The sequence below is a fragment of the Lontra canadensis genome, unplaced genomic scaffold (genome assembly GCF_010015895.1).
Source record: "Lontra canadensis isolate GAN:19392208 unplaced genomic scaffold, GSC_riverotter_1.0 scaffold10, whole genome shotgun sequence".
Taxonomy (NCBI): domain Eukaryota; kingdom Metazoa; phylum Chordata; class Mammalia; order Carnivora; family Mustelidae; genus Lontra; species Lontra canadensis.
Window position 1 is genome coordinate 15,474,762 of NW_022631004.1, and position 14,210 is coordinate 15,488,971.

The following is a 14,210-nucleotide window of genomic DNA, read 5'->3' on the forward strand; positions in this document are numbered from 1 at the left end:
AAAGGTTGGAATGAGAAGATGATAGCTCATAGTTTAGAAGGCCCTCTACCTAAATTTACCCAAGAACATGTTTCCCTTCCTACTCCCCCAAGAACACATTGCCTGGAAAGTTAACACAGGCTTTGCAGTCTGTTCTCCAATGGCAGCCAGAGTTATCTGATCAGATGATGACACTGCCCTCCTTCCATGGCCTCTCTTCACCCAAAGAGTGAGAACCAAACTTTTCTCAAAGCCCTACCTTACCTAACTGCTGACGGAAGCAGTTTAAAACTCACATTCTTGAGGATTTTAAGGTTGTTTTTTAAAAAAAGTTTTACTCCTTCCCGTCATGGAGTCAGTAACAGCCTGAAAATAGAACGAACTGGATGGAAGTCTCTATAGGCATTACCTTTGAAACTCTCATCGCAATTCTAAAAATAATAGTTTTCTTTCTGTGGTGATAAAATGTATTTGCAGCAGAAGTTCTTAGATTTTTACACACGAGCAAATTGGACCTGAATCTGAACACTGAGATTCCCTAAAAGGCTCTTAAAAATAATCACCAAGTACTGAAGACCCTACATGGATCTTGGGAATTTTCAGAGAATACAAAGGAAAAAAAAAAAAACGAGCCCATCCATTACATTACTATTGGGTGGCTCTGGTATGACAAGATGGCTTCCATTGGGTGTAGATATGCCTCAGTTGATATTACCTTGTCCAAGAAAGCATTTCCATCCTTTAGGGACCAGCCAGGAAGATTAGACAGCCTGGGACTGCAAAACAAAAGATTAAATTATCCTAAATAGATTATAGTCCTCAGTGATTTCATGGTGACTGTATCATCTCCATAAAGTTAAAAAGAGTTTGAAATTGCTGGCAGCAAAGTCCACCCAAAATACTAATCGAAAAGATGAAAAATAACCATGTTGTAACAAGCTTAAGAATTATGCAGCAACGGAACATTAAAATGACAAGTAGTTTAGCACTAAATTGGGAAAATTAAAAGACTCCTATGCAGAATAACAAAGAGAAAAAAGAAAGATGAGACACTAGAACATTTTATCGTTTCCCAGTGACTGCCCCTGACTGCACCTTGCTTGCGCTTGACAACAAGCCTGAGGGGAGGGCTGAACGGGATCATCATATTGTGGATGAGAAAACAGACGCAGCCGGGGTCAGGTGCTCTGACAAGAATACTTAGCTGCTTATCAGCCTGAATTCAAGGCAAATAAGAATACCTGAATTTCAGTCAAGTCCACATTCTGGATTCACTGCTTATCAAAGATATCAGTCACTTCTCACCTGTGGCTTGGGTTTCTAATTCCAGAAAATAAACCTAGTTCTCCTAAGAATTACAAAATGACAGCATACGTTGGTAGAATAATTTCTAGAAGATGAGGCTAATTTCACATATATGTTACATTAAAAAAAGTCCAGATTCAGAAATCATTCATTTCTGGCAATCTCAGGATTTGAGTGTATGCTATTAGTTGACTAGAATTATGCTGAAGGCTGAAAATGCAAATAACTTAGGGGAAAAAATGCTGATAAAAAGAAAAACTTAATGACCAAGGTGTTATGTGAAGAAAGGCACATCAGAAGTACAAGCTGGATGGCAAGAGGATGTTAGCACTTCATCCCAAAATTAGTTTGTAAAGTGAAAGTAAGGGCAAAGTAATGGCGTGGGACTAAAAGACTCCATATCAGAAATTAAGTTAGTATACAGTCCCTCATCCTCTTGCCAAAATAGTTTTTTTCTTTTTAAACATTTTATTTATTTGAGAGAGAGAGAGAGAGAGTGAGAGAGAGCATGAGCAAGGAGAAGGTCAGAGGGAGAAGCAGACTCCCCATGGAGCTGGGAGCCCGATACGGGACTCGATCCCTGGACTCCAGGATCAAGACCTGAGCTGAAGGCAGTCGCTCAACCAACTGAGCCACCCAGGCGCCCCCAAAATAGCTTTTTTATCAAGTTCTGACTTTGTAGTTAGGTGAAAGGGTATGAAAGTCAAATAGAAATAGAAATATTGGCGTGCCTGGGTGGCTCAGTTGGTTAAGTGCCTGCCCCATGTTGGGCTCCCTGCTTAGTGGGGAGTCTGTTTCTCCTCTCCCTCTCTGCCTGCTACTCTGCCTGCTTGTGCTCGCTCGCTCGCTCTCTCAAATAAATAAATGAAATCTTAAAAAAAAACATGAATATTATGACTATTTTCCAAACTTGCATAAAATACATATTCATCTAATTTTAGAAAAAAAATAGGAATTTGGGGGATAACTTTTAAGTTTGACGTAACTCCAAACTTACAGAAAAGTTGTATGAATATAAGGATAATGAAGTCCCACAGGTCTCTTGACTCTATTCTCTATTTACATTTTGCTTTTTATTTATCAAAAAGTGAGAATTTTGGATTTCATACTTGGGAATGAAAACTACCAGTAGCAGAATAAATTTGGTTTGTATAAGTTATACCCGATAAACTTGTTTTTTAAACTCTGGGAGCTTTCTGCTCTAGCCTCTCAGAAAAATATTCTATCATTAGCTGTTTAATTCCCATCTCATTTCATAGTTACATGTATGTCTTCACTTCCAGACTTGTTGAAAAATATATTTACTGTCAGATCAAATATAAAAACCAAGCACTCAAATGAAAGTATAATGACAAAACAACGTGAATATGTTCTCATTTCATGCACACTAATTCTCTAAAGGAAGGCTGTAAATATCCACTTCCCTTTATAAAGAGAACTGGATCACAGGACATGTATTCTGTCTGTTCCCTATCATACACCCACAAATCAGCCTTCAAATTACAGATGACTGATTCAGTTAGCTGTCTACCAACAAATGATTAGGATGCTACACTGGTCATCAGACAATAAGTTTTTAAAAAGCAAAATTTTCAGATGCTGTAGGTTTGTTTTGTTTTTAAAGATTTTATTTTTAAGTAATCTCTACAGCCAATGTGGGGCTGTTAACTTACAACCCTGAGGTGAGAGTCACATGCTCCTCCAACTGAACCAGCCAGGAACCCCTCAGATACTGTAGTTTTAGTTCTTGTTAAGTGCTTTTTAAAATAACATCAAAGCCTTCTACAAAACACCTGTAGTTATTCTGGATTTGAGAGACTGCCAGTTGATGGGACTGATTGCTCAAAGAAGAGCAATGACCATGTTGTAACAATAGTGCCACAGATCAAGTGCCACAGAAACATGTCACCAATGGCAAAGGGATGCTAACAACAGAGATAAAAATATTTGGTGATACAAAAAAAAAAAAAAATTGGTGACTGAGTTCTACTCAGTTAATGACTACATCATGGAGTCTGTATACTTTAAGCTACCAAAGGGGAAGGGATTTATTACATTGCTCTTAGTATTACAGAACGTGACTGTGTACTTTTTTTTTTTTTTAAGAGAGCGAGTGTGCAAGCGTGCATGTATGTGCACATGGGGGCTCGAGGGGGCAAAAGGAGAGGGAGAGAATCTTAAGCAGCCTCCACACCCAGTGTGGAGCTGATATGGGGATTGATCTCACGACTCTGAGATCATGATGTGAGCTGAAACCAAGAGTTGGATGCTTAGCTTATGGCACCACCCAGGGGCCTTCAACTGTGTGAATTTTTTAAAATTAGGAGACAGAAGTCTCCACAGAAATCTACTTAAATAAAAAATGGGAGGTGAAGATATTAGAAAAATTATGATTATAGATGATACATCTTTCCATCTCCTAGTGGACCTGAGAAATAGGCTGAGGGTATTAAAGGGGAAGGGAATGAGGGGATGGGTGAGCCCGCTGATAGGTATTAAGGAGGGCACGTGCTGCATGGAGCACTGGGTGTTATATGCAAACAATGAATCTTGGAACACTGCATCAAAAACTAGTGATGTACTATATGGTGACTAACATAACACAATAAAAAAAATATGGAAGGTGAATATATTAGAAAAATTATGATTATGGATAAAACATCTTTCCATCTCTTATTAACAATAATTTCTTAGGGAAAAGTGCCATTAAAAATGTTATAGTCAAAAAACACATGTATACAAGATCTGCTATTTATTTTATACTATTAAAGTACAGTTGACACAGCATTAGATTTAGGTATACAACATAGTGATTCAACAATTCTATACATTACTAAATGCTCACTACGATAACTGTAGTCACTGGATATCACCATACATTATTACAATATTAATGACCATATTCCTTATGCAGTACTATTCATCTCCATGACTTATATCTATACTACTAAATCCCCTTTCCCACTTATTTATTTTTTTAAAAAAAATTTTATTTATTTATTTGACAGACAGAGATCACAAGTAGGCAGAGAGGCAGGCAGAGAGAGTGAGAGGGAAGCAGGCTCCCTGCTGAGCAGAGAGCCCGATGCAGGACTCAATCCCAGGACCCTGAGATCATGACCTGAGCCAAAGGCAGCGGCTTAACCCACTGAGCCACCCAGGCGCCCCCCACTTATTTTTTTAAAAAATAGATAAAATATTCCCATAAGTAAATAAATAACCTAAGGCATTTAAAAGTAATCTATAGCCTAAAAAAATAATGGAAGGTAGAACAAACATGATATGCAACTCATTTTCTCTTTTAACTTTTCATTTTTCCAGCTTCTTACTTTATAATCAGAAAAGAATGTAAGAGGCATGACTACATTTATTCTTCAAAAAATATTTGTAAAAGCTTACTCTGAACAAAGTATACAAAGTGCAAGGATATGACAGCATGTAAAATAATCCTTGAGTTTCAGGAGTGTGCACTTTAGTACAGGGAGATGGTAAAAAGCAATCACAACAGAATAAAATAAAAGCTATGATGGGGTAAGCAGAAATGTTATGGGTTCATAAAGAAAGGGCACCTTTGATGGCATGGGTGCTGTGGGAGAACTGGAAATAGGAATTAGGAGGTGAGGGTGGAGGAGGTTTTCCATAAAGAGGGAACAGGGAGGTAATAGCCTCAACATGTGGTAATAATAGTACTGCAGGAGAATGAGGTGTTCACTTTCACTCATTCAATAATGAATTTTTCTTTATGTGTCAGGCATGTAGGTACTGGTGATGTGACCATGAACACAACATACCTGTCCTCCTGAGTAATCACACAAAAAGAACACTAGATGTTAAAAATGATGATGCAGTCTAGTCCAAAGTTCCCTAAAGAGGGACTGGTCAAGGCAGCATTAAAAGACTTCTCTGGGTCTATGATGACTGAGATCTGGACAGTTCTAGATTAAAGGGGAAACTAAGTCAAAGGGCAGGGTTTGGCGGGAAGAGAGAAAGACAGCTACAAGGCCCATACTTTCCTCCAAGTCATTCTGACCAACCTTTGTCCTGGACATCTTACATAAGAGGTTATTCAAATGAAGTTTCAAGAAGAGGCCCATTTACGGTGTCTGGGTGGCTCAGTCCTTAAGTATCTTCCTTCCACTCAGGTCATGATCTCAGAGCCTGCTTCTTCCTTTCCCACTCCCCCTGCTTGTATTCCTTTTCTCGCTCTCTGTCAAATTAAAAAGTAAAATCTTTGAAAAAAAAAAAGAAAAGAAAAGAAAAGAAAAGAGGAGGCCTATTTACCCTCTCTCACCACATCCAACCAGATGCTATCTCTAGATCCTTCCTATATAGAAACTGGAGGCATAAAGGCTCTTGCTAAGTAGTCTAAGTTAAGGGAAGGGGGATTGCAGGAGGGGGAAAAGAGCTTTTATGGCTGAAGGAAAAATTTGCGTGACTGCTCGCGAGCAGGAGATAGGATTTCTCTGAAACTGAAAGGGAATAAAAAGTGAGATACTACAGGGGTAAGCATAAACCATAATATGCCAAGATGAACTTGGTATTTATCCCGATAGCAATGAAAACCACTGAAAGGTTTTAAACAGGTGAGAGACAAGATTAGATGTATATTTCTAAAAGATGATTCTGAAGAAAATGGACATCATGTACAATCTGATAATATATATGAGTATTTGTGCGGTATTCCTATCAAAATAACCCCAACCTAAACACGAGGAGACATCAGACAAACCCAAACTGAAAGACATTATATAAAATAATTAACCCATACTCCTAAATGACAAGGTCATAAAGAGACTGCGAATCTCTTCCAGATTAATGGAGACTAAAGACAGGACAACTAAATGCAATCTATGACCTAGACTGGATCCTGGACCAGTACTGCTATTCTTTTTTGCTATAAAAGGCATTATAGTGAAATAAGAACTGGTCTAACTTGGGAAATATGAAAAAGGTATACAGCTTAGATACTAGCACAGTGTCAGTGCAAGTTATTTTGATTCACTGATTTTGATTAGTGTACTGTGGTAATGTAAAATAATTTCCTTTTTCTTAGCAAATAGGCCCTCAAGTATTTATTTAGGCAGTAAAGGTAAATCTTTCAAATGAGTCAGAAAAATTGTATGCATGCATACATATCAAGAGAAAGTGATAAAGTACATGTGATAAAATATTAACCTGGGTAATTGGGAGTTGTTTGTACTATTCTTGCAACTTCTCTGTAAATCTGAAATGATTTCAAATAAAAAAGTTACACAAAAATGGCTCTGGATTCAGACAAGGGCAGGTTCAGAACTGAAGAAACTGACTAGGAGGCCTTGACAGTAATGCCTATAAAGATGGTCATGCCTACAGCAGGACTAAAGAGAAATGACTGGATTCCAGGGTCTTTGAGAAGGTAAAAAATAACAAGAGTTCATATAGGATTGGATATGGGCAACGAGAAAGAGTGGCATATCTAAGTTACCTCCCAGTTTTCTCGTTTTCATATCAGCATGCCAGTCACTAAGATAGGGTACACTGTGGAGGAAACCTAGGTCTGGGAAGGTTTTCTCTCCTCTTCTGAATGAAGTCTACTCATGGGCTCAGTTTGGGGCATGCTGAGTTTTGAAGAACCTTCAAAGCCACATCCAAGGAGAGAAAAAAACTCAGCAGGCATTTTGGGTACATGAATCTGGAACTCAGAAGAGCATTATTAACCAGAGATACACATTTGTAGGTTATTGTTTAGATGATTATCAAAGCCCTGAGCACTTAGGAAATTCCCTTGATGGAGAATCTGATGGCCAAGCACTGGATATTGAAAAATTCTGATATGTGACTATTGTAAGAGAAAGGTCAATCTCCAAAGCAGATAGAAAAGAAGAGTCAGAAAAGAGGAAAAGCAGAAATGCATGATGATGGAGGACAGTTCTGCCAAAGGGTCAAGTGGGATGAGAATTGTGTCACTGCATCTAGTGACATAGAAGTCACTGCTGACTCTAGAGAGCAGTGTTCTGATAGGTGATATGGGCAAACCACAGCCTAGAGAGGAGTTAGTAATGCTGAAGGGGAAAGTGGAGTCAAGAGAAGGTTGAAAATTTTTTTTAAAATACTAAGTTAGAAATAACTGAGCATAATTAAATGGGAAGAACTGAATCAAGATGAAAAGGTTCAAGATAAAGAAAAGATTACAATTAAGAGTGAAACTGCTATCAAGAAGGGTTGGAATCTGGAGAAGATAAAAGGATTCATTCATATGACATATCTTAACTGAGTAGCTACTACATGCCAAGAACTATTTTAGGCACTGGGGATTCAGTGAAGGGAACAGAAAAAATCCCTGCCCTTAAAAAACTTCTAGTGGAGAAAATAAATAATATATAAAGTAAATACATATATATAACGTAATGGTAAGTACCAGGAAGAAAAATAAAGCAGGACAAGGGGTTAGGGAGAGACTGGGGGTACTATTTTAGCCAAGAGCATCTCCAAAGTTTCTGGCCTCAGCAACAGAAAATACTTTTTGTAAGGAACTATATATATGGGCTGCCAATCATCCCACTAGCGTAACTTCCCTCTGACAGAAGAACAATGATAAGGGGAAGAGAGTGGAAGTGGATTCCAATGCTGAGTCAGTGAGAATAAAGAATTAGGTAAAGACAAGAATGAACAGGAAAGGGAAAATATGCAGCTAGAACTGTCTGCCCAGCTCAGGACTGGAGCAGCAAGATAACTCATGACCTTGCAGAGTGTGCAGGCCCCCTTTTGGAAACTCTCGTAATACCCGATCTAAAAATTTGTTTAGTAATTATCACAAGCATGTGAAACAAGTGTAATGAAGTCTTTGGCTGTGGAATACTTCCTTCCCAACAGAATAAAAGCTCCATGAGGAAAGGAAAGTTGTCTTATTCACGTCTGTATCCTCTGATCCAGCACAGTGCAGATTCTTAATAAACACAAAATAAATTAAAACTGTAATCTCTGGGGGGAACCAGACAATAATATCAGACTATTTCAGTAAGAAATAACCTGTCAGTCATTTTTTACAGAAATATGATACCTACAGTTTCTGAAGCAACTGTAATTATATATATAGACAGAATATCTGTGGATAATAAATGTATTTCTAAGTGTTGTGTGATAACTGAATTTTATCAGCTTTGCATAAAATGTAATCTGAAATTATCTCTGAATTCTTTCTGACCCCTTCACCTTATTGTGTCCCTTATCTCAGAAAAAAAATCAAAGGCTGAGTTTTAATTATACTTTCTCTAGAAAATTATCATTATGAATAATCATTGCACACAGTGATGTCTTCAGAAATGAATGAGATATATTAGATGGTTTGCCCAGGTTGCTATGCTTTTAAGCTCTTAAATCTGCTTTAGATAGCTTTTCTGTCTCTCCTATGTGAAAATACTTTTTGTTACTGGGAATATATTTGCTTCTGTAAGTTACCCACCTCTCTTACAAATTGCTGTTTTCAATTAGCAGCAAGCTGGGAAAACAATTTTTTAGACAAAGTCATAGTAAGAGTAAACAGTGGTGACTATAGGTTTTGGGTAATCTGTTTTAAGACAAGGACTTTGGCTTCATATGTGATTCCATGATATCTATAGCTATTATGAAAATAACATATAGATACTTATCAAAAAGAAATGTCAGGCTCTATGATGTCAAGTCCCTGCAAAGGCAGTTAAATGATTCTAAAATTCAATTCTTGGGCTCATCAGTTGACCATTTATCAGCTCCTACATGAATTAGCAAGAAAGATGAAATATACATGACCTCACTTGCACAGGGCAGTTGCAGGAACATTTTACAGATGCTCAGAAGAAGTTATAATAAAGAAGTCAATCAATAAATCAATACAACACTTTCCATCAACCCAGCCAAAGAAATAATTCTGATGAAGAACATTTTTAAGTGAACAAAGTAAACTAAGGACAACACACAAGGTACTGGTAATCTTTATGCTAAGCAGCACCATTTTTCAACAAACTAAAGCTCATTTTGTCCCAGATGCAGCAGCACATACCTCTGAACAAGCGGCAAAGGAAGGAAATTGAGAGTGGAAGTCATGTCCAGTCCACAGTCCAACATAATGGTAGTTGATTTGAATTTGAGCACATTGCAGGGTAAAGTCGGGTGCCCCGACAGGCAATACTGAAAAAAATTAAATCATTTTTAACAATAACCAATTATAGAAAAAGTCTAAAGAGTCCAGTGAATTAAGTAAAACTGATCACTTCTCTTATAAGAACAGTGTGTAAATTCAGCTAACTTTCTTTGCAGCTTCTGGCTACTACTTCCCTCAGCAGTTCAAAAGGCTCATGTCATAATTTTTCATAGGGCACCAAGTTCTATCTCAGGCAAGCACACTTTTGGAGGGACCAAAATTATTCGAAGTAGAAAGTTTACAGGGTTTAGTTATCTGCCCCTGCCCCAACCCCTCACAGGACACTTCCAAATCCCCACTGTCCCAATGTACCTAAGTACTGCCTTAAGCTATAGAGGTCCATTAAGTTCCAAGCTGGATCCTCAAACAGTGCTATAGGTTAGTTTTTCTCCTGTGAAGAGGTCAAGTGATTTTCCTCAAAGAGGAAGTGACTGGAAAGGGTTAATAAGCCAAGTATCAATAAGGAGTTATGGCCCATCTTTGTCAGAAGAAATGACTCAAAAGGACAAGTGACTTCCCTGATGTGCAGATACTTAAATAGGAATGAGGGACACCTACTCCCAACCAATCAAGAGTCTCTTGCCTGGGGCAGCAGACCTCAGAAGTCAAAGGGGCACAAGCCACAGTGGCATATTCAAAGGAGAGTGATGAGGCAAGACAATACACTGACCTCGAACATTTCTCATGTCCTCCTCGATGTAGTGGGAATGACAGATATGCCACACTGAAAATTATTTATATGGGATGTACCCTGTCACCTTTCATAATTCTATTGCTGCTCTGAAGAAAAGAAATGAAAGAGGGAAAAGACCTTTTCCCCTACTCTTAAAGTCATCCTGTAGAAGCCTCCCTTGCACAGCAAAGTCCAGAAAACGGAGGGATCAATGCTCTCAATCCCTCAACAAGTACATTCTCCCTTTCTGATTTAAGTACAAGTCCAACACAAGTCAGAGTAATGTGACATCAATGCCTGGCCCCACATGGCCACAGTAGCTCAGGCTGTCTTTCTAGGTATTTGCTGCTCTGTTGGTTCTGTCACTGGATACATTTCCTCCTTTTTTCCAGAGGATATTACAGGGACTGATAATTTTTTAAAATTGCATGTTCTAAAAATGATAAGGACAAGAGCCAAGAAATTGTGGTTATTCTGTAAGCTTTTTCTTTATTCCAAGTTTATGTATGATGACTATATTTTCCAAACCAAAATTCACAGCTCATGGTCTGAAAAGGTACAGGATAACTTGTGAAGAAAACATCACAAGCTATTTAAAATTGTAACTGTCCTAAAAAAAAAGTCCAGGAAGCATGATTTGGGTAGTTAGACTTTACCTAAGTTCATTCTTTTACAGGTATCAGAAATACAGAAAAAAAAAAAAAAAAACTGTCCTACTAATTAAGACAGAACTATCCGGGGCACCTGGGTGGCTCAGTGGGTTAAAGCCTCTGCTTTCCGCTCAGGTCATGATCCCAGGGTCCTGGGATTGAGCCCTGCATCAGGCTCTCTGCTCAGCAGGGAGCCTGCTATCCTTCCTCTCTCTCTCTGCCTGCCTCTCTGCCTACTTGTGATCTCTGTCAAATAAATTAAAAAAAAAAAAAAAAAAAAAAAAAGAACTATCCCTACCCACATCCTCCATCTGTTTCCTTATTGCTAGCTTGGTCTTTATCCCTATATAAGAGTAACTTACTGAAGGTAAACTATCTCAAAACAAACACAAACATCATATTAAACTTGCCCCAAACATAACAAATGTTCTAATAAGAGCTTTCCTTTATTTCTCTTTTAAAAAAATCCGATATTCAGAAAAAATTAAGAAGAAATAAAATGAAATGTATAATGGTTACTTCTAGGTGGAAAGATTATGGTATAATTCTCTTCTTCCAGCTTTCTGTATTTTCCAAATGTTTGACAATGACCATTTATCTACACTTGTACAGTTGGAAAAAAAAAGACTAAAAACTGAAAACTTTTTGGGCCACGCTGAATGACAAAGCTTTTTGTCCTTCATCCTTAACTCTAAATTATAGATAACAAGTTATGCCAGAAGATGGACATGTAAAAGCTGCTGCTCAAAAGGAGTTAGCTGAAGACTTTGTATTTGCTCTTGTCATGTAAGGATAAAGAAAGGTGCGGAACACTTTGTAAGGGCTGTGACTGAATGGAAGGAACATTTTCAGAGCCTCTACTAAGGGAGTGCCAGACCTTGATCTCACTAGCTCCATTTTTATGCATGAGGAAATTGAGCTTTACAAAGTTTGAGCCACTTGTCTAAGAGCCAAAGACATACAGCAAGGTCTCCTCACTCCAAAAAGATTCCACTCATGTCTTGCAAATTGCACTGCTCACTTCATGGGTCAAATGAGTCAGCTGAGACTGACTGACTGGCCGAGGTTCACGCAACCAGCAAAGGAGGCACCTGCAAGGTGTTTGAAGTTCGCCTGTGTCCAGTGATGCTCTTTTTAAACACGCAGCTCATAATCTAGTGAAGGTTAGGAGATGAATACACAAAAACATTAAGTAATCATGTGACTTAAATCTTAAAACTAGGAATAAATCTGTATTACCAAAAGCCTGAAAAATAGCAGAAAGAAAAATAATCACCCACAACCATTGTTCTATGCCATCTTCTTTTTTAAAGACTTTATTTATTTATTTTAGTGACAGTGTGCGTAAGAGAGAACGTGAGCGGGGTAAGGGGCAGAAGGAAAAGCAGTCTCCCCACTGAACAGGGAGCCGGACACAGGGCTTGATTCCTGGACCTCAAGATCATGACCTGAGCCTACAGCAGAAGCTTACCTGACCAAGCCAGGCTCCCCTCCGTCTTTTTTCTTATTTGTAAAAGCTGTAATTTTAGTGAACATACAGCTGTATGCTGCTTTGAAAGCTCAAGATGACTGTGTTTTCTTTGTCTATGTTGCATCACACTTCATTTTTATTGGCTGCCTAAGTAAATATACCACGGTGTGTTTAATCATTCCTTTACTGATGAACATTTAGGGTTGCCTCCAGTTGCTCTATTACAAACGTGGCTGTGGTGATCACTTTAGTGCTTATGGCTTTTTCCATATTAGACTATTTCTTTAGAGGATTCCCAGAAGTGGCATTAACTAGGTCAAAAAATATGAGCATTTTATGGCTCCTGAAATATGCTGCCAAAATGCTTTCCAAAAAAGGCTGTACCTATTTACAATGTCATCAGTTATATATCAGAAGATCTGTTTCACTGCTTATTCCCATCAGCATTATGGTCAAAACCATCTAGAATCTATACTTAAATGAAGCTGTAATATTAGTAGTAGCTATCCTGAAGCAATTAAATGGCCCTGCACAGGAAAGTCAACTACCTGATACATGGCTTTCATTTTGAGAAGGAGTTTGGAGAAATGATTCAAAAAGCAGGGGGTTTGAAGTAAGACTGCCTGGGCTCAAATCCTGAGTGAGCTCATTATTAATGCGTGATGTGGGGAAAATCACTTCACTCTGCAAAGACTGAGTTCCCCCATCTCTAAGATGCAGTAATAGAAACTACCCTCCTCAAGCTGGGAGGACTGAAAGCATGGAAACTGCCCGACCTGTAGTATGTGTTTACTGCTAGTTTACAGAACAATTAAAGGGCTGAAAAGGCCACCTATATTTGGGAGGGTCACCTAAATTTACAGCATTTTAGAGAAGAAATTCTATTCTATAGTAGTATTCACTAATGTCTCAGACACTTGTGTATCCCACAGACTAGGTAAAGTGAGTGAATAATTTTATAAATACGGTCTATTGCTAGTTTTCCCTCTAGGAAGATACAGTCACTACCGAGTACAGAAATGAGTAATCTAGCTAATATAAGGTTTTATAATCTTTTTCTAGCTTAATAAACACAGAGCAATGCTTTCCTGTTAGTTTTATTCCTAACTAGTAACAAAGCTGCAGGTTTTTCTGTGTAAAGATTTACTATCAACATTTACTTGTCTCCCTGTTGATCTCCTTTTAATACCGAATAAATGGAATGTGGTTATGGAACATATGTATATATATATATATATATATATATATATATATATATGCATTTATTTTTTTATAATTTTTTTTCAGTTAAACATACTACATATTTTTCCCATTCTTTACTTTCATTAAAAAAATTGCGGGACGTTTCAAACATACAAGTAAGCAAAATTAGTATAACAAATGCTCATGACTCAACATGGATGAATTTAACAACATCTGTGTTCTTTCTTTGCTGCTTTTCTTTTGATATTAACACATTTCAGAATAGCTATTATGGTGACAAACAACTGATCTCTGAAAATACTGTTTTCATAAATAGTCTTAAATTAATCTCTTATCCATAACTGGGACAAAAAACCCAAGTCCATTTTCCTCAATGCCCTAGCAAAATTCATGAAAGGTGACTCCTTTCACCTTTAAGTTATTCTTGGTTTGTAACTTACACCTCCAAGTCCTATAGCCGTTTATATTTTTGAAGCCTCTGTTTTGTCCATGGGGCTTGTTTTTTATTTTTACTTCTAATGCTGTAATGTTTATACTTTGCAATATTTTCAAGTACATTAGAATGACTAGACTTCAGTTCTAAAGACACATTTTCCCAAGGATGTCAATGGAGGCTACATTCAATCTATATGTTAATTTAGGGAATATCGCCATTTAAAAAAATATATATATATTTTTAAAGATTTTATTTATTTAACAGACAGAGATCACAGTAGGCAGAGAGGCAGGCAGAGAGAGAGGAAGGGAAGCAGGCTTCCTGCTGAGCAGAGA

General features: G+C 37.7%; 1 protein-coding gene across 4 annotated transcripts in view; it reads right to left on the reverse strand.

Moving 5' to 3' along the window:
* The window catches only part of INTS9 (integrator complex subunit 9), a 105,425-nt gene that overhangs the window by 61,388 nt on the left and 29,827 nt on the right, over positions 1-14,210 (reverse strand). For 3 of the 4 annotated variants that reach the window (XM_032855707.1, XM_032855710.1, XM_032855708.1), the window contains exons 2-3: positions 9,302-9,429; positions 695-755 (exon numbers count right to left, since the gene is read on the reverse strand). In XM_032855707.1, the coding sequence (XP_032711598.1) occupies positions 695-755; positions 9,302-9,429 (189 nt within the window). Of the gene's footprint in view, positions 1-694; positions 756-9,301; positions 9,430-14,210 lie in introns of those variants that run through there. The other variant, XM_032855709.1, reaches the window with a different exon arrangement.